The sequence below is a fragment of the Nyctereutes procyonoides genome, unplaced genomic scaffold, assembly GCF_905146905.1.
Source record: "Nyctereutes procyonoides isolate TBG_1078 unplaced genomic scaffold, NYPRO_anot_genome, whole genome shotgun sequence".
NCBI lineage: Eukaryota > Metazoa > Chordata > Mammalia > Carnivora > Canidae > Nyctereutes > Nyctereutes procyonoides.
The window spans coordinates 9,243,034-9,266,737 of record NW_026575139.1 but is presented as its reverse complement, the minus strand read 5'-3'; the positions used below and the strand labels follow the sequence as shown (position 1 = coordinate 9,266,737).

General features: G+C 35.8%; 1 protein-coding gene across 6 annotated transcripts in view; it reads left to right on the top strand.

The window, feature by feature from the left end:
- PPP4R4 (protein phosphatase 4 regulatory subunit 4) overlaps positions 1-23,704 on the top strand; it is a 105,287-nt gene that overhangs the window by 55,153 nt on the left and 26,430 nt on the right. For all 6 annotated transcript variants that reach the window (XM_055304520.1, XM_055304519.1, XM_055304517.1 and 3 more), the window contains 10 exons: positions 769-876; positions 8,308-8,429; positions 8,807-8,929; positions 10,149-10,318; positions 10,660-10,779; positions 13,065-13,142; positions 14,262-14,345; positions 14,936-15,118; positions 19,837-19,942; positions 21,019-21,166. In XM_055304520.1, coding sequence (XP_055160495.1) covers positions 769-876; positions 8,308-8,429; positions 8,807-8,929; positions 10,149-10,318; positions 10,660-10,779; positions 13,065-13,142; positions 14,262-14,345; positions 14,936-15,118; positions 19,837-19,942; positions 21,019-21,166 — 1,242 coding nt within the window. The remainder of the gene's footprint in view (positions 1-768; positions 877-8,307; positions 8,430-8,806; positions 8,930-10,148; positions 10,319-10,659; positions 10,780-13,064; positions 13,143-14,261; positions 14,346-14,935; positions 15,119-19,836; positions 19,943-21,018; positions 21,167-23,704) is intronic.

Here is a 23,704-nt window from a genome sequence, read left to right as displayed (position 1 = left end):
TTTAAAATGTATGATGGTCATATGATTAACAATTATATTAGACTTCTATCGTTCCATACTGCATACAAGCTTAGCTATTTTAACTTTATAGAATTCTTGGAAGTCTACTTGTTCAGATGCATTTCCTCTGATCTCATGGTGTTTCAAAATCAATATGGTTAAATTTTTTTCTATTTCTCATCTTAGTCTTATCTGTCACACACCTAGTGTAGTTTTTGAGCATAAAATGAGCATTCTATATATAGAATATATATATATATTCTATAGACTTCAAAAATTGTTCAAAGCTGACCTAAAGATGGACTTTCTGATTTCTTCCATTATTGTTATGAATTTATTATTTTGAATGACTTACCTTATTTTGAGATTTGTATGGAGAAGCTATTCTCTGCCCAGATGATAAATACCAAGTGAAAAGAAAGGAATGTTGTATAATTATGGCATAAGAGTAAAATATAAAATTGAAGCATATTTTGGTTGATGGTTGTTAGACATTCCATTTGCCTATAACCTTTCATCTTAGCTGTTTAACTGTCAATCCAAAATTAACCATTACTTTAAAAAGACCCAGACATATATATAATTTACAGGTAACAAAAGATAACATCCAAATGGGATGACATATGTAAAAATACCTTGTAAACTATAAAGCTTCCTATTAAGGTATATTTGTTGTTATTAAGCTAACTAAGATTTTGATGATAATTATTTGAAAATTTTAAGTATTCTAAAACACCCATTTGCATATTCCTTTTCTTCCCTTCTAAGCATTAAAAGAGAAATACTTCCTCTGGTAAAATCACTGTGTCAAGATGTAGAATATGAAGTTCGGTCTTGTATGTGTCGGCAATTAGAAAACATAGCTCAGGGCATTGGGTAAGTATACTTTCAATTCCTTATGTCATATTCTTATTTCTGGATTTTCATATGCATATTCTGTTCCTGTGTTCCATGGGAGTGTGCTGTTGAAAGGCTAAATTTTATATGATCTTTAAAAGTGATCGTAACAAGTACCTACTGATGTGTCTGGATTAAAAGAGATTAAAGTAAAATGCTTATTAGATTTACTTCATGTTAATTTCTTTTTCACCTTAAGTTGTTTAGTAAGCATCCTAGATTCAGGAAGGGAAAATGTCCTGATATAAAGCATGTTTGCACTATTACAGTAGCTCTTCTTTGGGCTAGCAGCATATTATTGGGTAATCTTAGATGGGATTACTCAGTGGAAGTCTTTGTTTCCCATACAACTCTCGCTTCCACTGCCTATTATGTTGCTTTTCTTGTCTTTTGGATATGTGAAGCTCAGGGAAGAGACACATAGGGCAGATAGTCTTTTCTCTTCATCCATAAAAACTGATCTTGTGTCAAAGTAGATTAAAGGAAATTTTATCTAAGAAACACTCTGGGAAATGGTTTCTTTTAAAAGAACCTAAATTGATACAAAAAACATCAGACCTCTCATTTTTAGTAGAAGTTGCGTTGTTTTCACCTGGTTATTTGTTTCACAAGCAAGGACAATCAGGTTGTTGCCATTTGCACAGTTGTTAATAAAAAAATTGGGGACCAGCATTTAAGGCTTTAGAATTGCTTCAGAATGTCACACAGATTCAGGTCCTCTGTCTTGTCCACCTTGCTGAGTTGGATTTAAGTGTGCAGGAAACTTAACATTTCACTTTTTTTTAAATTTATTTATATGATAGTCACACAGAGAGAGAGAAGCAGAGACACAGGCAGAGGGAGACGCAGGCTCCATGCACCGGGAGCCCGATGTGGGATTCGATCCGGGTCTCCAGGATCGCGCCCTGGGCCAAAGACAGGCACTAAACCGCGGCGCCACCCAGGGATCCCGAAACTTAACATTTCAACAGAGTAATCATTTCTTTAATTTTGATTTCAGAACCATCTTCTTTCTGATAAATCTTCAAAGGCTAGGGTGACTCTGGATCATTGTGGACCATAAATAATTCAGTTTTGCCCAATTCTGTGTTCCTTAACCAGGATCAGAACCTATCAGGAGAATATGCTGTTGTCTTTTGGGGGGGTATTCCATTTTTTTGTCATCTGACATTTTACCACTGTTAAAAACAGCCTGATCAGTAGGGTGCCTGGGTGGCTCAGTTGGTTGTGTCCGACTCTTGATTTCAGACCAGGTCATGATCTTAGAGTCCTGAGATTAAGCCCTTCATCAGGCTCCCTGCTCAGTGGGGAGTCTGCTTGGGATTCACTTGCTCCCTCTGTTCTTCCTCCAGCTCACACTCTCTATATCTTCCTAAAATAAAGAAATAAAATCTTTAAAAACAAAAAACCCTAAAAAGCTCAGCCTGGTCAAGTGTGTTTCAGTTAGTCTTTTGAATAATATAGCATTATTGCTTAAAGATTAATTTACAAAAAGCAAAACTACAATCTACCTGGCTTGTTAACTTAGAATTCACTTAGAAAGTAATTTACCTGATTAAATGCCTATTCATTCACTTTTGAATTCTCACATACTATTAGAACATAATCATAGGACTTTCATGGTATATAGGCTGAATACGACTAAGATCTAATTCATATTCTTTATTATCCCTTTGATAAATACATAAAACTAAAGATAGGTACACTGTTCTGTTTTTTTTTTCTTTTGGCATTGGAAATCAGGACTGTTGATAAGATCTGATAACCACAAACAAGAATTTCCTAATTCAAGGATAGAAGAATCCCTGAGATGGGTAAAAGGAGGTGGGAAGAGATATTTCAGAGATGGCTACTGATTTAAGAGAGAGACTGCCCACTACTGCACTGGAAATTGTGTTCTACGGCAAAACCCTCCTTGGGAAGAGGCCCAAGAATAGTACAGATCTGGGTTTGTAATTCTCCATTTGCTGTGGCCGGCAAGGGAACAATTACTGACCACTTTAATCAGCAATGAGCACCAGAAACTGTTATTCATTAATAAGATAATCAGGAAGCAAAATTATGAGATTCTTGTCAAGCTAGCATAGCCATATGAAATAAAGGCTACACAACACTAGAAGGCTGGCTATGGGTTGTGCACAGCTTAGGGTCAAAGAGGACAGTTTTCAGAATAGTATAAAGAATAGTATAATGAAGAGGTCACGCACATTTGTTTATAGAAAAACAACTGTATGGAATGGACCCAGTACAGGGGTGACTAAAGAGAAAAAACCCCACAAATGTGGGATGTACAAAAAGATCCTTTAGTGTTAGAGGGGAAGAACCTTCCCTCAGCATCCAGATTGGAAAGGAAGAACATACTTTTGAAGAGGTTGATCAACACTTCTAATTCTGGTGATACAGCAAATAAGATAACCTGAAAAATGGCCCCATTATGAATATCTGACAAAATTCAATATCCATTCAAGATAAAAACTTTCAGGAAGCTAGGAGTGAAGTGAACTTCCTCAATCTGATATACGGCATATATGAAAACCCTATGGCTAACATTATAGTTAATGGTAGGTATTGAATGCTTTTCCTTTAAGGTAAGAACTAGTCAAGGATAGTTTTTTCAATTCTATTCCACACTGTACTGGAGGTTTTAGCTATTGAAATAAGGCAAGAGAACAAAAACCTTAAAGGTTTAAAGATCTGAAAGGAAGAAGTAAAAGGATTACTACTTACAGATAACATCATCATTTACGTAGAAAGTCCTCAGTAATTTACAAAATGGTTAGGACTAATAAATGGATTTAAAGATGTTTTAGGATATATACAAAAATTTAGATCAATGGAATGGAAAAGAGTCCAGAAATAAACCCACATATATGTAGCCAGTTGACTTTCAGCAGAGTGCCAGAGCGATTCAGGGAGGAAAATCTTTTTGAAACCCAGTAGTGGGATAACTGGATATTCATGAAACAGTGAATATTGATCCTCACCTCACACCATACATAAAGACTGATTTGAAAATTATCAGTTCCTGAATATAATCAAATCAACAGCTTTCCAATCTGACATGATGTAATATTGCTGATTGGCATTTACTTAAAAGTTAAACATCTCCTTTATGACCTAGCCATTCTACTTTTAATTATTTATGCAAAGAAGTGAAAATACATGTCCTCAACAAGAATTAGATTATATATACATGTTTATTGCAGTTTTGTTTATAATAGCCCAAACTGGAACAATCTAAATGTCTAACAATAGGTGAAGGGAAAAATAAAATGTGGTTATGTTCATACAGTGAACATATTTAGCAAGAAAAAGAAATGTAGTACTGATACATGCAATATAACATCATGGGTACATCTCAAAATCAGTATGTTAAGGGAAATAAACCAGCATATGCTATATGATAAATACAAACTGAGTGATAAAAAGCAGACCCACAATTTACCTTTGTCAGAAGCAGATTGTAGAATTCAGATATAATGGGATTGATGATTGGTTCTTGTCCTCTGCCCATAATTTTTGTCTTTTGTCAGATTAGAAGGTCATTGGGATCCCTGGGTGGCACAGTGGTTTGGCGCCTGCCTTTGGCCCAGGGCGCAATCCTGGAGACCCGGGATCGAATCCCACGTAGGGCTCCCGGTGCATGGAGCCTGCTTCTCCCTCTGCCTGTGTCTCTGCCTCTCTCTCTGTATGACTATCATAAATAAATAAAAAATAAAAAAAAAGATTAGAAGGTCATTGATGAAGGGGAGCCATGTAGGGGTGGGCTAAGCAAGAACAGTAGAGGAAACTTCACCTTCTTAAAAAAGAGATGGGGATGATTAGGTCCCCAGTATTTCTTTAAGCCTAGGCTTCTTAAAATAGGCCAGTGGAAGAGGAACAAACAAATGAGAAGTTTCCTTGAATTGCTGTTGCTGTCCTGGCCAACCATTGAACTCAGTCAGGATCATCTTCATCAGTATCTAGCTTGAGGAGATAAACCACCATCAGATGACATAGCCAGCACCTGGGTAGATTTGTTATCATGCAGCAAGACCCCAGAATTGCAGGTTGGCTCTCTGGGCAAGCTTGCTTATTTCATCCATCTTGTTATCCCTCACCCTGTATTTTACACACCTCTCCCCTTCTGACATCATGAAAAGGTTATATTGTAACTGGTGGTTATATTTATTGACTAATAAAACTGGACTTCTACGCAAATAATAGGATCAGGCTGTCCTGATTTTTGTTCCGAACACTTAAATGCCAGAAGAGTTTTTAGTAGAAAGGATAATGACCTAGAATTCTGCCCAAACCGGGCTGGAGTTTACATGTAAAGTTAAGAAAAAGATACTCTCATATCATCATAGGCAGTGTACAACCCGTATCTATTTCCTGAAAAAGTTACTCAGCTATAATCCAGTTTGTTTAGAGGAACTGAGAGAGAATATTTGTAATTTACATGTGTGGGTCTGCCATGATGCCTTATTTCCACATAACTTTTATAATGTGACAAATGGGCAAAGAAAACAAATACATACTTCATAAGGAAGAAATACAAATGTCTAATAAACAGATTCAACTTCATTATTCAACCTCATTAGTTGTGGAGAGATGTACTTATTGAATGCATATATATAGAGCATCTATTGTAAGCACTGGATTAAATATGGGGGATGTAGGGACACCTGGGTGGCTCAGTGGCTGAGCTTCTGCTTTCAGCTCAGGGCATGATCTGGGGTCCTGGGATCGAGTCCCTTGTTGGGCTCCTTGTGGAGAGCCTGCTTTCTGCTCTGCCTATGTCTCTGCCTCTCTCTGTGTGTCTCTCATGAATAAATAAAGATCTTAAAATATCTATGTCTATGTCTATATATATCTATATATATGTAATAATGAAAAAGCACCTGTCTTCCAGGTGCTTAGAGCTTGATAAGAGATGTAGTCAAGTAGACAACTATTGAATAATATGTGATATTTACAAAAACAATAGGGATGCTACTTTTGCCAATGAAATTTGAAAAGTTAATGATAAATGTTTAGTGTTAGCAAAGGTCTACAGAACATCTTCACCCTACTGGGAGAAACATAAACTTAGAGTCCTTTTGAGTTCTACAACATAGGAAAAAAAGTTTGCTTATCTTTTACCTATATTCCATTTTTAGAGATGAGTCTAAGGAACTAGTTTATATTAAAGTTTATAAATAACAAGTATACTCTTAGATAATATTTACTCTGTGTGAGATATTGTTCCAAGTGTTTCACATAGATGAACTTTATTTATATCCTCACAACCATCTGTTGGATGGATAGTATCATTATTCCTTTTTTACAGATGGGGAAGCTGAAGCCCAAAGAGGATGTTATATAATATGAACAGGATTGAAGTCTGGAAGGCCATACATTATCAGAAACTTTCAAGTTTCTCTAAGTAGAGGGCTATAGGTCATTTTAATTTTTATACTGCTTATGTTTTTAAAATTTTGATAATGAACATAAAAAATGCTATTTTAATACATAGTACAGTAGTTTTTAGTGGCTTTATCATAGTTGGAAATGAGAAATCCTCATCTGTGTTGGTGGGTTGAAATTGAAATGTACCTGTTAACCACTAATGCAATACAGATTTGATTTATTCTCTTTGCCTTTTTAGCATCAAGAAATCATTATACAGTTTATTAAAGACCTGCTTCTGATTATCTTTAACACTTAGATAATTAAGTTGGGATTGCATCAGTGTACCACTTTTGGGGAGAAAAGAAAAGTCTGTTGAAAGATTGAATAGAAATAACTTTTGACTGTATATAGGGATGAAATCTTAAACGATTGTCTTTCATTCTTGATAAATTCAAGGTTTTCAGTGGTATACAAATACTTTTGAGGAAGATTTGTATGAAATAAATTTTTGTGACCTTTGGGCCAGAATGTATTCTTATCTTTTCTCCTCCTTCACCTCCTCTGTCTACTTCCTCCTATGTTTGATAAATGTTGAACTACTGGTCATGCTAACACCTGTATCTGTGATCTAGATTCACTTCTTTTTCTTCCCCTTCTCTTAGCCTAATGCTAAAGAAATGGGTATTGGTGATTTTCCTGGCAATTTACTCAAAATCTCGCATGAGTATTTTATATTGAAGAATAAGTACTATTTAGAAGAAAATTTTTATTGAGGTATAATTGACATATTAGTCATTTCACATGCATAAAGATTTGATATTTGTACACATTGTAAAATGATTATCATAGTTAAGTCTAGTCATCACCTATCACATAGTTACAGAATAGTTTTTTCTTATGGTGAGGACTTTCAAGATTTATTGTTTTAGCAACTTTCAAATATGTAACACAGTATTGTTAACTCTAGTCACTATGCTATACATTTCATTCCCATGCCTTATTAGTAACTGAAAGTTTGTACCTTTTGACCATGTTACCTCCTTTCATAGATTAATTTCTTAAAAACGGTTTTTGGCCCTCTGCTCACTCAAGTCCTTAGAGCTCTGCTGTCCAGTATGGTAGCCACTAGCCATGTTTGGCTATTTAAATTAAGTATAATAAAATTAAAACTTCAGTTCCTCAGTTATACTGACCTTATTTTAAATGTTCAGGAGCCACATGTAGCTACTCTACAGATTATAAACATTTCCATCATCACAGAAACTTCTGCTTGGCAGGGATGTCTTAGAGTCTTTGTGCTCTGCCCTGAATTTTTTAAGGTTTTCTGCAGCTCCTATTGACTTTCTTGTACTCTATCAAATTATAATTCATACCATCTTCAATCAAGTGGTCAAGAAAGCTGGCTACCTTATATGCCTCTCCTCTATCAGTGTATGTCATTGTAATAACGTCTTATCATGGTGAATAAGCAGAATCTTAAAGTCTTGAATAAGAACCATTTGTGACTGTATTATAAATGTTGTATATCCCCTGAAAGCATGTACATTGTGTCTTGTTCTTTTAGAGGAAGCATCTGGTATCATATATCATTCTTCTATATAGAAATTAGTTCCTGTAATAATATATTTGGAGTGAATGAAAAAATTCTTTAACCCTTTAAATCTAGATAAAAAGATTTTGTTAAGGTTTCTATAATCACTGCTGTAAAGTTTTTCTAATTAGTCCAGATCATTGACTGGTTGCTTAAAATGGAAAACCATGTTAAAATTTATAAAGTTTAATATACTTCTAGTCATTAGGATCTCTGTAGGTAATAATATTATCCTGGTGGAACTAGAATTGTTTAAGTAATTATACAATTACTGTTAATGTTTCTTATCACGCTTTTTATCCAGATTGGAAGCTTCTGGGGAGCAGGAGCCATGTCTTTATGATTTTTCCTATTTTCTACAGCACCTGGCACCATGATTTGTTCTTAATAAGTTCTTGTTATAGTTTACTGAATTGATTTATTTTCTTCTGTTGCTCACTGTGCAGGACAGAACTTACAAAAAGCGTGGTGCTCCCTGAACTAATAGAACTCTCTAGGGATGAAGGCAGCAGTGTGCGGCTTGCAGCTTTTGAAACTTTGGTTAATCTACTTGACGTATTTGATACAGGTACATCTTCATGTGGACACATCTTTGCTTCTGGGTTGTGAATTCAAGCCCTGCATTGGGCTCTATGCTGGGTATGGAGCCTAATTTTAAAAAAATCAATTAACTTCTTAAGGAAGGGTCTTCTAAGAAGTCAAGGTGAAGAAATTCAGTAAATAGGCTCACCGAAAGTCTGAGCCCCTCCATCTGGCATCAAAATTTTTGATGATCTCAACTCTCTTCTCAGTGCTGCTTCTCCCACACCTCCCCCACCAATGCTGGCAGATATTTTCTGTTACTGTATGGCTAACAGAGTAATTTTTCTTTCTGGAATCTGTGTGTATGTCTTAATTCTACTTGTGTGGGTAACTAGATCTAAAGTCTTTTCTTTTGTTTTCCAGATGACAGGAGTCAAACCATACTTCCCTTAGTGAAATCATTTTGTGAAAAATCTTTCAAAGCAGATGAATCAATTCTTATTTCCTTATCTTTCCATTTAGGAAAACTATGCCATGGACTATATGGTATGATATATCTTAAGAATTTTAAGATTGTAGATAATTTTTTCCTTTTTGGGGGCACGTGGGTAGCTCAGTGGTTGTACATCTGCCTTTGGCTCAAGTCATAATCTCAGGGTCCTGGGACCATCAAGTTCCCTGCAGGGAGCCTGCTCCTCCCTCTGCCTATGTCTCTGCTTCTGTGTATCTCTCATGAATAAATAAATGAAATCTTTTAAAAAATATTTTTTCCTTTTTCTTTTACCCCAGCCATTAAATTTCAGCTCTCTAGTTATAAAACCTATCCTTTAAGTGTGCGAAATCATAAGAGGCCTTAGATTTTTGATAGCATAATTTAGAACACATTTAAGAATGACTTTTCCTCTAATAGAACCTATTTGAAAGAATAGCAACATAATCAAGTAGGCCTGGCCTTTTAAATTTCTGAATATTTTATATTTATGTATCAGTTGACATATAATAAAAACTCAATTGACTATTGGTACATAGTAAATATACCCTTATTAACTATTTGTTGGATAATTAATGTATCATGTGAGCAGTTCAGCTTAGAATTTAACATAATACTCACAATCTGGCATCTTGAACATATTACCCAGTTCTTAGCTTACTATAATAATGTAAGCATAAATTAAGTTACAACCATCTGGCATAGTAAAACATTTTAAAAAATGTATATTGTAGACTGTTAACAGGCTATTGAAAATAAGTACTGCAATATATGGTGAGTTCCCAGCTCCCTAACATAGTTTATGAATGTGGAATCAGTCCATTGATAAAAATATTTCAAGTTTACTTTGCTATCTTTTAGATCAAGTTTTTAAGTACCTTCTTTGCAGAAACATAGGTATGTCTTTTCTACAAACAATTTTAGAATATTTATGATAAGTAAATAGCTTTAATGACCCCGATATATTATTATTGTAGTGGCTTGTTAGTGGTCTGTGGTATGATACATCCTGCAGAAATTAATGCAGTTGTAATTTTTGCATTGCATAGTTTATACTATCAAAATTAAGTTATTGTGAAAATTGACATGAAGTGAAACAATAGATCCATTAGATTGCTTCATAATAGGTATTCTTTCCTCGTTGTTGCTTTTATTTATGATCTTTAGCCATTTATTTGAATATGTGGTTCCAATTATATATGTATTGTACCTTGCTTTTCTCTTTGTTTTTGTTTTCAGTTAGAATGTTGAACACAAGTTTTACATTTGTTTTAGGAATCTTTACTCCAGACCAACACTTGAGATTTTTGGAGTTTTATAAGAAACTCTGTACATTGGGTTTGCAACAAGAAAATGGACACAATGAAAATCAGATTCCACCCCAAATCCTGGAGCAGGAGAAGAAATATATTTCAGTACGGAAGAACTGTGCTTATAACTTCCCGGTAATAAATTATGTATTTGAACTGACTAAACATTTTGATTATAACTTTAAAATATATGAATAGATAACATTTAAAAATGTGGCCATATTTGACACCTGCTGCTTAATTAGCCTTATATCTGGCATATACAGGAGGTACTAAGTAATATTGGTGTAATTTATGTTTGTCTTTATGTATAAATTAGAACTATATGCATGCATCTGGACCTTCTAAATATGATCTCTGTCTAAATTATTATTCAGAGGACATGATTTCAATATAAATGAAATGATTATAATATTAGGTATTGATGCATGTTTTTCTCTCCTTCCCATTCATCTTCTCCCTTCCACCTCCACCAGGCCATGATTGTTTTTGTTGATCCTAAAAACTTCCACCTGGAACTCTATTCTACATTCTTCTGCCTTTGTCACGACCCTGAAGTACCAGTCAGATACACTATTGCTATTTGTTTTTATGAAGTAAGTCTGAAGAAGTGATACTACTTTATGTTTGTTGTTAATTCCACCCATATATGCTAGATGATTTTTTTTATATTGTGTATACTTCCATTTATAAAGGTTTATTACAAGATATTGGCTCCATATGTCTTTAATATTGTAGTCCTAAATGTTAAGATTCCCATAATTCTCTTAATATGTTTATGGAATTCATTTACATAAGCATATTATAATCATTTATCATGTATTAGTCCGTTCACTCCATATATCTATACTGAGTGCTTACTTTTAAGTCAGAGATTGTGGTGTAAATATGGGTGTTGCAGCTTTGGAAGTAAAATCAGTTTTTATATGCTTTGCAATATTTATTCTTGACTTTGCATCTAAATTCAAGACCCTAAGAATAAATGGAAAATTGAGAGATTATTTAAATTTATTATTTTTACTGCACATGGATCATGTTTCATGAACATAGCTGTTAGGTTCAGCTATTACAACAACTGTCTGTAATGTAAGAGCCAAAAGTGAATTTAGACTTTTATGACGGATTAACTGTGTAACACTTGAGGTTGAAATTTGGATATGTGTCTTAGATGATCCCAGTAAGCATATGTATGCTCTAGTGCAGTAAATGTATAAAGTATAACTTACCAACTTTAAAATGTAAATATATCTTTATAAATAGCATAATAAATTATTTCCTTTCTTTATAAGAAATATCTATTCTTAGTCTCAGTGAGAAGATTTCAGCCACTTCCTTGCTGTGTTCTTACAGCAGAGCATCATGAGATTAGGTGAAAGTGTACAAGGTATCTATAGCATCATTATTATGTTGCTTAAGACTAGGAAATATTTCCTTAAAAGATGTAGTTAATTAAAATAATAATTAAAATAATTCCAATGTTGCACAATTCACTCATCTTTGTAAATATACCTATAGAAATATGTTTTTGGAGAAGGGGAAACAACAGAGGGCACTGACTAGCTGAGTGAAATAACTGTTTCCATTCTACATTAAGTGGGCATTTAGCCTTGGTTGTTGTGTGTGCTTGTATTTGTTAGATGAATGGTCTCTAGAGATGGTTTCATAAGGTTAGTGTCTGAGAACACAATATTAATACAGCATTAGAATTTTTACTTATGTTTATCTCATCCCCTTAATATTTCATTTCTATTTGTGTTTTATAGTGGGCATAATATGTTAACACCCTATACATAAACATCTTGAAATGTGTACTTAAAAATACTTCACTGTTAGAAGTGAGTTTGGAGATTGTTGATATAGCTCCTTGCTGGGTGGCTAGTTGCCATATTTTCTCAATCAGGCCATGTAGGTAGGCTTTTATTGATACTCCACAAAATAGGTTGTAGTCTAGGTTTATCCTCTTGAATAGTGAAAATTCGCTAGTGGGTTTAAATTTTTCTCACAGTGTTACTATAAAATTCTGATACTTACATTACTATGTTCTAACTTTATTCTTGTTTTTCAGAAATATATTATTTTGAAAATATTTTGAAAAAGTCAGAAACAACCCTGTAGAACAAAGGTTTTTTTTAAACTCTGTCTTTATTCAGGAAACTTTTCCCCCCCCTCAAATAAAAACTTACCCAGAGGCCCAATATGTAAAACAAAACAAAACCCAAAACCCTAAAACAAATTCCCTCAAAAAAACAAAAAAGAAAGGGAAATAAAAAAGTGAAGTAGAAACTGGTGAATTTACAATTGTGGGTTCCGAGTTTACTTAAGGAAATAAAACAAACCTGTTCACAGGGGAGCTAAATAAGACAGTTCCAGCTCCTCTTGTGCTGATTAAAGTCTTTGATGGGAAAAATCTTGGATGTCTTGCTTGCTCAGGAGTGTCCCCCCCCCCCCCGCCCGTCCCTGTGTCACACGGATCTTCTGTAGTGCTTCCCCTCTTTAGGAGGCACTGAACCGAGATGAATGCTTATATGCCTGCAATGTCCTGTAAGACCCTCTTGGCTGCTGTTAAGAGTTTAAAATATGAGCTAGAGATGTCCTTGGACTTATTGCTTGTGATATGAAAATTGTGACTCAGATAAATCCATCTTGTTCTTTATACACCCACGTGGGCACTTACTTTCCCACCCTGTGTGTCCATGCTCCAGAGTATTAAAAAGCTGTTTTTCTGTGTACTTTTTTTTTTAGAAATCTAATTTTCATATTTATGTTGTAACCTAGTTTCCTTTTAGAGGAAGCATCTAACAGGCATGTATTTTATAAAATTATTATAACCTTTAGTTGTCTAATAGTTTTAAATCTGAGAGACTTTATTGCTCCTTTTTAGGTATCTAAACTTCTGAATTCTGGAGTATATTTAATACATAAAGAACTAATAACATTATTACAAGATGAATCACTGGAGGTAATATCTTCTTACTCTTTGGTTTTCACTTCTTTATGTTAAGTCTGAATGTATCAATGCCTTACCCCTTCCCCCCTTCTTAGGAATTGCATTAGGTCTGTCAGCTGACTAGCCCCCAAACCATCAAGACAATGTAACATTGTATCATAGACTGTAAATTGATATAATACCATATATGTATGTTTAAATACATATGTATTTATGTATTTAAACTTATATGTATTTACATACATAAAAGCATACATAAAATACCATATATGTATGTTTGTTTATTAAGAAAAATTTAGGGGGTGCCTGGGGGTGCTTAGTCATTTAAGTGTTCTGCCTTTAGCTCATGTCATGATCTCTGGGTCCTGGGATCAAGCCCTATGGTGGACTCCTTGTTCAGTGGGAAATCTGATTCTCTCTCTCCCTTTGACCCTCCCCATGTTGTGCTCTCTCTCCCTCAAATAAATTATAAAAACCTTTTAAAAAAAGAAAAATTTAGGAAATGCCAAAAAGTAGACAAAAAAGGACACCTTTAGTTCGAATCACTGTTTCTGTTTGTTATATTTTTAAAAATCTTTTTGCTATGAAAAGATTTTTGTTTTATGCAATTGCAGTTGTATTTTATATCACATTTTATGCCTTTTTTCTCTCCTAGCGTTATTTGGGGAGTATATTTGGGGAGTTGTGGGAACTTTGAAATACTTTATTATGATGGTGCATTTAGTATATCCTATTCATCCAAATGACTACTAGCTTGCCAAGCTCAACTCATCAATATTTACACATTGCTGAGGGTGTTATCCAACGTAAATTGCTTTTTAAAAGTCGAGAGGCAGTTTCTCAGCATATTGGTTGTATAGAAGTAGCTGTCTCAGATCTAAACTGTTTGAACAATATCAAGAGGCAGATCTACTAACCTCTTTTCAAAGGTAGTTTTGATCAAGGCAGTTGATTCTATTTCTGAGATGTTCTAGTAAGAAGATGGCAATGTAGGAAAATAGAAACTCCCCAAATGTTGTTTGGTAAATAATACTATTTCTGCACAGAAATTGACATATGAGGCTAATCTAAAATTAGAAAAAAGTAGTTGCTGTAACAATAATCAATAATAATCAATATCTCTATTAAAAGGTACTAGATGCTCTTATAGATCATCTTCCAGAAATCCTTGAACTTATGTCTACTGGTGGAGAAAGCAGTGTACAAGAAAATAAGGTAAATCCCATTATCAAAGAAATTCCTGAATGTTATAAGTATGATCTTACTCTACAGAGTTGTGGGGAATCAATGAGAGAACGTACAGAGAACATTTAAAGTAGTTCTTGCCCTGTAATAGCAGGTGCTTAGTAAATGTCTGTTTGAGCTTCAACAGTGTGAATTCCCCTACAATTCTTCCATTACCATGGTTCTTATTTATTGTCCTTGGAGTTTACATTCATATTTTCAGTTTTTATTAGCATTAATTATTATTCCAAGAATAGCATCTGGTGTGGACAAAAGAGTAGGAAGCTAGAAGGTCAAAATTTTCCAACAGTGAAATAGAACCAATTTTACTGTAGTTCAAAGGATGGAGTCCTATTCTCTCTTTCAAAATTTTGTTTTCTGTAAACATAAATTTTACTTACAAATTTTTTAAAACATTTGATTTTGCCAGATAATTACCTCCTTGGGGCAGCTGAGATCCTCCTAGGTTCTCAAGTGAGCGAGAATATTCCTCTTCTCAGTGTGTTGTAAGACTGAATAGTTTGGCTGAATGTTGCAGTTGATTTATTATCATCAATCCTCTGATGTGCTTTCTTTTTCAGTTATCATCTCTGCCTGACTTGATCCCAGCCCTCACAGCCGCTGAGCAGCGAGCTGCAGCCTCCTTGAAATGGAGAACTCACGAGAAGCTCCTACAGAAATATGCCTGTCTGCCACATATCATATCAAGTGATCAGATTTATTACCGTTTCTTACAAAGAATGTTCACGATCATGATGACAAATGTGAGCCCAGTACCTTTTATCTCCTTCTTTTGAACTCACATCTGATTTTGGAATTATCAAATCCTTCCCATTCTCAAGATAGTACAACAAACTCTGTTTATTCCATTTTGCCCTAGAAGGATGTTATCCTAGAAGGATGTTATCTCCCCAGGTCCTCAAGGGGGAAATCAAGTTTCCCTGTGCTTCTCCACTAATGCTTGTTTTTGAACATTTTCTGCATAGCTGGATTGAAGAATGAACAAGTGTTATCCTTACTTACCCTTTTGCCATATGTTGCCAACAAGAGTGTGAACAGACTCACTTCAAACTCAATATAGTTTTTCTCAGGAGACAGGTTGGCAGGAGTCTGTGATCTCTACTGCTAAGTCCCTTTTGCTCTGACATACACCTTTTATGTGTCGTGGTCTCAGAGCCTACCTCAGCTATGCCATATTGTCAAGATATCCTGTAAGCCCCTAAATCTTAGTGGAGTTGCTCTTTCTTTTAAAGTACCTCTAAAAAGTGGCTGTGTAATAGGGAAAGCTTATATTAAAAGCATGAAAACCTGCTGTGGATAGCCTTAAAATTAGAGTGAAAAGCAGGAAGAAAAAAAGTTTGTACTCAGAAATCCCCCAGAGAGTAAGTTGTATACCTTTTCACAAAAATTTCCAGAGGTTTATTTAACCCACAGCTCACTGTACATTTAATATGATGTCTTCCTACCCTTTTAAAGATTAAAAAAATCTTTAAGAAAATTTTTATTTATTTATTTGAGATAGAAAGAGCAGTGAGAGCGAGCGAGCTAGAGCGTGCATGAGCAGGGGAAGGAGCAGATGGAGAGGGAGAAGCAGACTCCCCACTGAGCAGGGAGCCTGATTCTAGGCTTGATCCCAGGACCTGAGCTAAAGGCAGACGCTTGACCCACTGAGCCACCCAGGTGCCCCCTTATCATTTTTTGAAATATAAAAAAGTTCTATGTAATGTGTATGTTTTAGAAGCTGTTAAAAATCACTTTATATTCTCATTGTTCTAAATAAGAGGGAGGTAATGAAATCTAATAGACATCTCAGAAACCCAAAATCAGATTTCGCTTCAAAGATGAAAAAGAAATAAAAAATAACATTATTGGTGTCATTTACAACTTAAGTAAAAAAAAAATAGGCCTACATTTCATGAGCTAACACTTCTACAAGTTAATTTCATTCATCAAAGCAAGGCCTAGAAGACTAAGGTTACATTATAGGCTTACATTATAGGTATAACAGTCTTAATGATTTTGACAACAATGACTCCCTTATTGGAGGACAGTGCATGAGTGTACCACATAGGAAATTTCACATAAAATTGAGCAGAATTGATGGATTATTTTACTCAGAAATGACCTATTTGAATGTCTGCTATGTGTCAGGCACTGTTTCAGGACTTAGGGATATAGGAGTGAATAAGACAGACTCCTGCTCTTAACAGAGCTTGTGTTCTGAAGGGGTGGTGGCAGGATAGATAATAAAACAGAGTCAGGGAATATATTAACAGCTGCTAGTAAGTGCTATGAAGTTTGATCTTAATTGTTTATCTCAGCCTGATGATTTAGTAGGCATGCTGTACTTACAAAGCTAAGAAGACATGATTATGCCATATTTTTAACTTATCAAGAAAGAAATGATTTACAACATAGAGTATGAACAAAGTACTTGCAAGCCTAAGAGATTTGTTTTACCTTCTTTTACAAGACAGTGATTCCACACTTAAAAGGAGATACATGGTTATTATAGCATGTTTTCCATGGTCAAAGAGGATACTTTATTCTGCTTCAGTATTCTCTGGAGAAAAGAAAGATTTATATTTTCCATTCCATACTTAATGGCTAGAAGACTCATGCATTCATTCAGCAAAATTTATTGAGTGCTTACTATGTGCCAAGCACTATATCCAGGGTACCTAAAAGAGACAAAGGAAATATTATCCTGGAATCTGAAATTTCACTGGAGACAGACAGTAAACCAACATATGTAGATAGTATGTCAGGGAAGAACAACAGTGAAGAACAGTAAAGCAGGGTAGAGAATGAGGAACGTGACAGTGGGTAGTAGGATGCTCTTGTGGAGAGATAGTGGTCAGGAAGGAGTCCTCTCTGATCAAGTACACTTCATGCACAGGTTTGAACCAAGTAAAGGAGTTACCGTATGGATGTCTGAAGGACAGGTGGCCTGGGCAAAGGGAATAGTGTTGCGTGAGGAGCAAGGAAGCTGGTGTGGTGAGTGGCAGAGAGATGAGGCAGGGGGTGGTGGGGCCCGCAGCACAGTGCACTTTCAGGGCCTTGACATGGAATCAAGCTTGTATTCTCTGAAACATGGAAAATCGTTGGAAGGTTTTGAGTAATGATTTTTTTTCTACTTTTGTTATAAAAAAATTGTAAAGATACAGAAAGGCAGAGAAAATGATGAACCCCCATGTAGAACTCAGCTAGACTGAATAGTTATTAACATTTTGCTATATCCACTTTTTCTGTTTCATTGTGCTGAGGAATTTTAAATTCTAGGTATCATTATATTTTACCTCTGAACATTTCAGTGTTCATCTCTAACAAAGGACATCCTCCTATATAATCACAATATAGCCATTGCATTTTACAAAGCAGACAATTATTCTTCAATGTTGTTTCATATCTATGCAGTCCACATTGGCCCCCTAAGTATATTTTATAATTGTTTTATTCCATATAGGATCCAATGCATATCCATATAGGATCTACATTGCCTTTGGCTGTTACAACTCTTAATTGTCTTTTAATTCAGAACAGGCTCCCGCTTCTCCCTTTCGCCACTTTTTCATGACATTGAATTGTGGAAGAGACTTTGTTGTCCTGTAGAGTATTCTGATTCTCTGTCAGAGTGCTGCTTCATGGTTCACCTATTCTCAATATTTCTTGTAAATGGGAAATTAGATCTAATAGAAAATTAACCTAAAGCTCGCTGAATTTTAGGTTACACATTTTTGGTGAGAATACTTCTTGGACACCACTTTATATTTTATATTGCATCCTATCCAGACATGTGTTTCTCTGTCAGTGAGCTCAGAGTGTCCAGGTGGGGACAGCTTTATCAGCCTGGTGCAAAATTATGTTTTTTTCTTGCAAGGTACACTGTACCCTGAAGCTGATGGTTGGAACACTCTGAACACCATTTTCCCATCAACCTTAACACTCATTAGGCAACCACTGGTGATCCTTCCTGAATCTGTTTTCATTAGAACTTGCAGAAGAGTGATTTTTAAAAATTCTATCACTTCTACATTTTTCATGACATTCTTCCATGAAGAGATGCTCTTCTTTATCCATTTGGGTAATTTGATTACACTGAAATATATTTCCTCATGTAATCCTTAGTTTTTTTCCTCGTGCTGTCAGTTTTTAGAGCGAGGAGCTGGTGCAGTAACCACTCCCAATGGTGACAACGGAGTTTTGTTTTGGTTTTGTCTCCCTTTCAGGCTCATTCTCTAATATTAGATATTGTTTTAATCAAATGCAGTCATTGTTTGTGTACTCAGATTGTCACAATTTACTCAGGCAGGCCCTGACATGTTTTTGATACGATTACCTTCATCTTTGATTTCTGGCCCAAAAGATAGCTTATGTTATATTGTGAGGTAAAAAATATATATTTTTTTTATATGACTAGTAGTGATGTGTTTGAAATTCTATTAGTATACACAAATTGAAGGAGAGAGTAACATGTTTTTATTCAGTTCATTTATCTAAAATTCATTTTTAAAATTCCAGTGGTGCTTCTCTTTATGTACCTTTCTTAAATTTTCTGTTCTAATTCATAGGGAATACTCTCCTTTTACGTTTAACACATCAAAAATACCACACAGAATAGTACTCTAGAGAAAAAGAGCTTGTATAAAACATGAGAGGAGGTAGTAGGCTACTCCCCGCAGTGTAAAGTTTTATTCTACTTGAATCTCAAGGATCCCCACTATAATACTCTGAATCTTTGAATATTAAATATGATAGTATTTATATGTAAGCCAAGGTGGTGAATATGAATTTTTTACTGGTTGAGAGATTTTTTTTCTAATATATAATTTGAACCCAGTAAAGATAGATGATTGAATTCATTTACAGTTGACGAATTCTGCCCAGTGATAAGATGGAAAGTCAGAAGACAAAGGATTATAGAACATTAGTCAGAGTCACTGACATGGTGTCCCTTGGATTCTAAATTTTATCTGTGATATAGGCCAGGGATCTCGATGAATGGTCGAAGAGGCAGAAGCAAGCGGAAGGATTGAAGGGTACACTTGATCATATAATTTCTAGATTTCAATTTAGAAGTGGCACATTTTTGTGGCACATTAGGTCTGAGGCAGGGCATGTTCTTGCAATATTTGTTGAATAAATGAATGACAAGGTCCAGGGAATGGCTAAGAGAATGGATGGCTGAGATGTTTTTGGGGAGAATGCCACTTAACGATGAAGTGGCAGAGAAAGGAGAGTCAACTATAAATCAGATCTGGATGATTTGGAAATGACTGTGCCAAACTAAATTAACTTTGTAATGTGATGCATTAGTTGATCTGCCTGAGTGATATTCACACTGAATTAGGAAGACACTTCCTCGGTGATTTGAGAGGCAGACAAAATTGCTCTTACTTTTAGCCAAAACTGAAAATTGATCTGTGGAGCAAAACTATGCTATAAGATTGGCCTAATTGTCTTTCCTACCTGTTTCTTTAAGAATGTCTTACCTGTCCAAAAGGCAGCTTCACGAACTCTATGCATTTTTCTACGTTATAATCGTAAACAAGAACAGAGACATGAGGTCATTCAGAAATTAATTGAACGTAAGTAATCATTGCCTTTCATTTGGAAAAGCAGAAAGTAAACTGGCCTTAGTTATCTTGGGCCAACATTATGTATCATTTTGCCGTGATGTTGATAAATATCTAGAGGGTGTTTGTATTTGAGTTTTGTAGGTTATTTATTTTTTTTTGCTTTAGAAATTTAAATGACAGGATCGGTCTGTGATTGAATGGGAGAAATATTTACTCTGGGCCTTCTTTAGTGAGTTTCTACACTTGAGAAATTAAAATAATGTATATATATATATTTTTAATTTATTTTTTATTGGTTTTCAATTTGCCAACAGAATAACACCTAGTGTTCATCCCATCAGGTGCCCCCCTCAGTGCCTGTCACCCAATCACCCCCACCCCCTGCCCACCTCCCCTTCCACCACCCCTAGTTCATTTCCCAGAGTTAGGAGTCTCTCATGTTCTGTATCCCTCCTTGATATTTCCCACTCGTTTTCTCCCCTTCCCCTTTATTCCCTTTCACTATTTTTTATATTCCCCAAATGAATGAGACCATATGTTTGTTCTTCTCTGATTGACTTATTTTACTCAGCATAATACCCTTCAGTTCCATCCACGTCGAAAGCAAATGGTGGGTATTTGTCATTTCTAATGGCTGAGGAATATTCCATTGTATACATAGACCACAGCTTCTTTATCCATTCATCTTTTGATGGACACTGAGGCTCCTTCCACAGTTTGGCTATTGTGGACATGGCTGCTAGAAACATTGGGATGCAGGTGTCCCGGCGTTTCAATGCATCTGTATCTTTGGGGTAAATCCCCAGCAGTGCAATTGCTGGGTCGTAGGGCAGGTCTATTTTTAACTCTTTGAGGAACCTCCACACAGTTTTCCAGAGTGGCTGCACCAGTTCACATTCCCACCAACAATACAGGAGGGTTCCCTTTTCTCCACATCCTCTCCAACATTTGTGGTTTCCTGCCTTGTTAATTTTCCCCATTCTCACTGGTGTGAGGTGGTATCTCATTGTGGTTTTGATTTGTATTTGTCACATATAATTTCATGTAGGAAAGATTAAACTTATCTTTTTTGTTGTTGTTTCTAGAACTGGGCCAAGGAAAAAGTTATTGGAATAGACTTCGATTTTTGGATACCTGTGAATTTATTATAGAGATCTTTTCCAAATCATTTTTCTGTAAATATTTCTTTCTACCTGCTATTGAACTGACACATGATCCGGTGGCAAATGTAAGGTATGCTACTAATCCAAAGAAATACTTGAAAATATTGTACGTTTAAGTTTATCTACTATAATTCATCTTCTGATCTACTATAATGTACTTACACTTTGAAATTCCTGGTAGTCTTAATTCATGAACCTCAATAGGACTTGGAGGCATAATCTTGTTTATTGGGTTGAGAGAGTAGTAGTCAAAGCCAGACTGGCAGGCTTCTCCTGCCACTTGGATAAATACATACATTGGTGTCAGGAGAAGGTTGAGTAGATATTCCTAATTTATGGATTTTCTGAGACTAAAGAAGATAAAGTTGGCTTGGCCAAGTTCTGTCCATTTTTAGAGGCAATCAGGATTGGATTTTGTTTCGTATTTTTAGTGTAAGAAAATACAGAAAATGCTACTGCATTGGCTTCAGTATTTTTACATCTAACTATGTTGTTAATATTTTGCAAATTGAAGTTGTGACTCTAGAAAATCAGCTCCCGGTGTGATGAATTATCATTTATCAAGCAGTTGACAAAGATTATTTGAAAGGAAATGAAATCATCTCTACCCTGGTCAATATGAATAAATGCATAGCATTGACCCTAAGAGATAGCAACCTGACAATTCAAAAATCAAATGAAGATTAATTGAACATTGCTCCATAAATATTGGTTATTTTTGGAGGGTAAGAGATCATTGCATAGCAATTTGTCCTGGTTTCAGTCTTCTTCTTTTTTTTTAAGATTTTATTTATTTATTCATGAGAGACACAGAGAGAGGCAGAGACACAGGCAGAGGGAGAAGCAGGCTCCCCATGGGAAGCCTAATGTGGTACTCAATCCAAGGACTCTGGGACCACGACCTGAGCCAAAGGCAGACACTCAACCTTTGAGCCACCCAAGTTTCAGTCTTCTACCTGGGCAGCTGCCAGCCAAACAAATGGATTCAGCAACACCGTATTCTAATTGGCTTTTGGATACAAAGCATTTGCCCAACTCTGTAGAGATGTTATTTAGAATGAAAGCCATCACAGGCAAGAGTGGTGGGATCATGCAGTTAGAAGGAGGGTTTCTGGAGCTATACCACCTGGCCTGATTTCCAGCTATATACTAGCTGTGGTCTTTGGGCAAGTTACATAATCTCTCCGTGGACTAATTTCTTTAATTACCCAATTCATAGGGTGTTCTGAGGAATAAATACCTGAGATAATGTATATAACAAAGTTAGCATACCAGAAAGATGTGATATCTAATCTTAAAATCTTTATAATCTCACGGGTCCAGGAGTCTCACAGAGATAAATCACCGCTGTGGCTTCTTCTTCTATACCTTCTGTTGAATATGTTTTCTAGACCTACCTTGAGTTACGAAGAATGAAGTATGCATAATAGTCTGTTGTTTCTGTTTTTTCTTAAGTGAATGTTAAAAATTTGAATTCACTGATTATAGACAATATGAAGCCTGGAAAGACCATTGGTATTCCAAAGGAACCTTCCCCTTTGCCAGAAATGCAAAAAATTCTCTTTGGGGCAACTGGGGCCTCTTAATTTAAAGAAAGCATCACCAGGATCCGTGGTGAGCTCTGAGTGAGTTTAAGACCATTATTGCTATGAACAGAGCTGAAAATTCTGGAGGAAGAGCCTATTTAGCCTTTTTGCTTGAATAAAAAGCAAAGTTTTTTTTTATTATTTTTTATTTTTTTATGAAGAATCCTCAACTGTGAGCTTAGCTGACAAGGTGTCCTGGAAACTCTGGGAATGGGACTTGGTTGTCTCAAATTGGCATAGGAGTAAAAAAAAAAAAAATAGTATTTGGAGAGCACTAAGATGAATGAATTGATACAGCAGCTAAAACATAGGCAACCACCTAGCATCCCTCTTTAAAGCCAGCCCTGGCAGAGTGGTAGAGTAGTAGCTTAGCAAAGCAGATAATTTTTTTTGTACTGCTTCTTCCTAGGAAGCTTTCTGTACTTCCCTGGATTGCTTCTCCCCTCTTTGGCATTCTTCAGCCTGCATGTTGCTTCCTTATCCATCTGGTATAGACTGGGATGGCACCTAGACTCTGTCCTTTTATCTTTTCTTGAACTGCACCTACAGCCTTGGTGATCTGTCCAGTCTCATGACTTGCATATCATCTGTGTGCTAAAGATTCCTGACTATATGGATATCCCTCCTGGACGGGAGCCACGTTGAGCTAGCTGCCCCCCTAGCATTTCCATGGCATGTCCAACAGGTGCCTCAGACTCAGTCTGTCCCAAAGTAAATCCTCATCTCCTGCACCCATACACACCCTTGCTCCTTCTGCAGTGTTCTCCCTCTGAGCAAATGACCATCGCACCTTAGCACCCACTCAGGTCAAAACCTTAACCTCTTTTCTGCCAACCCACTGCAGTCCCTCAGCACATCCTGCTGCTTGCAAAATATACTGAGTCCAACTGCTTCTCCCCACCTGACTGCTAGCACTGTAATTCAGGCAGCCACCATCTCCTGCCTGAATTACTGCCAGAGCCTCCCTATTGTTTCCCTTCCATCCCCAAGCACCTACAGTCTCCTCTCTCTTAGCCTCAGTA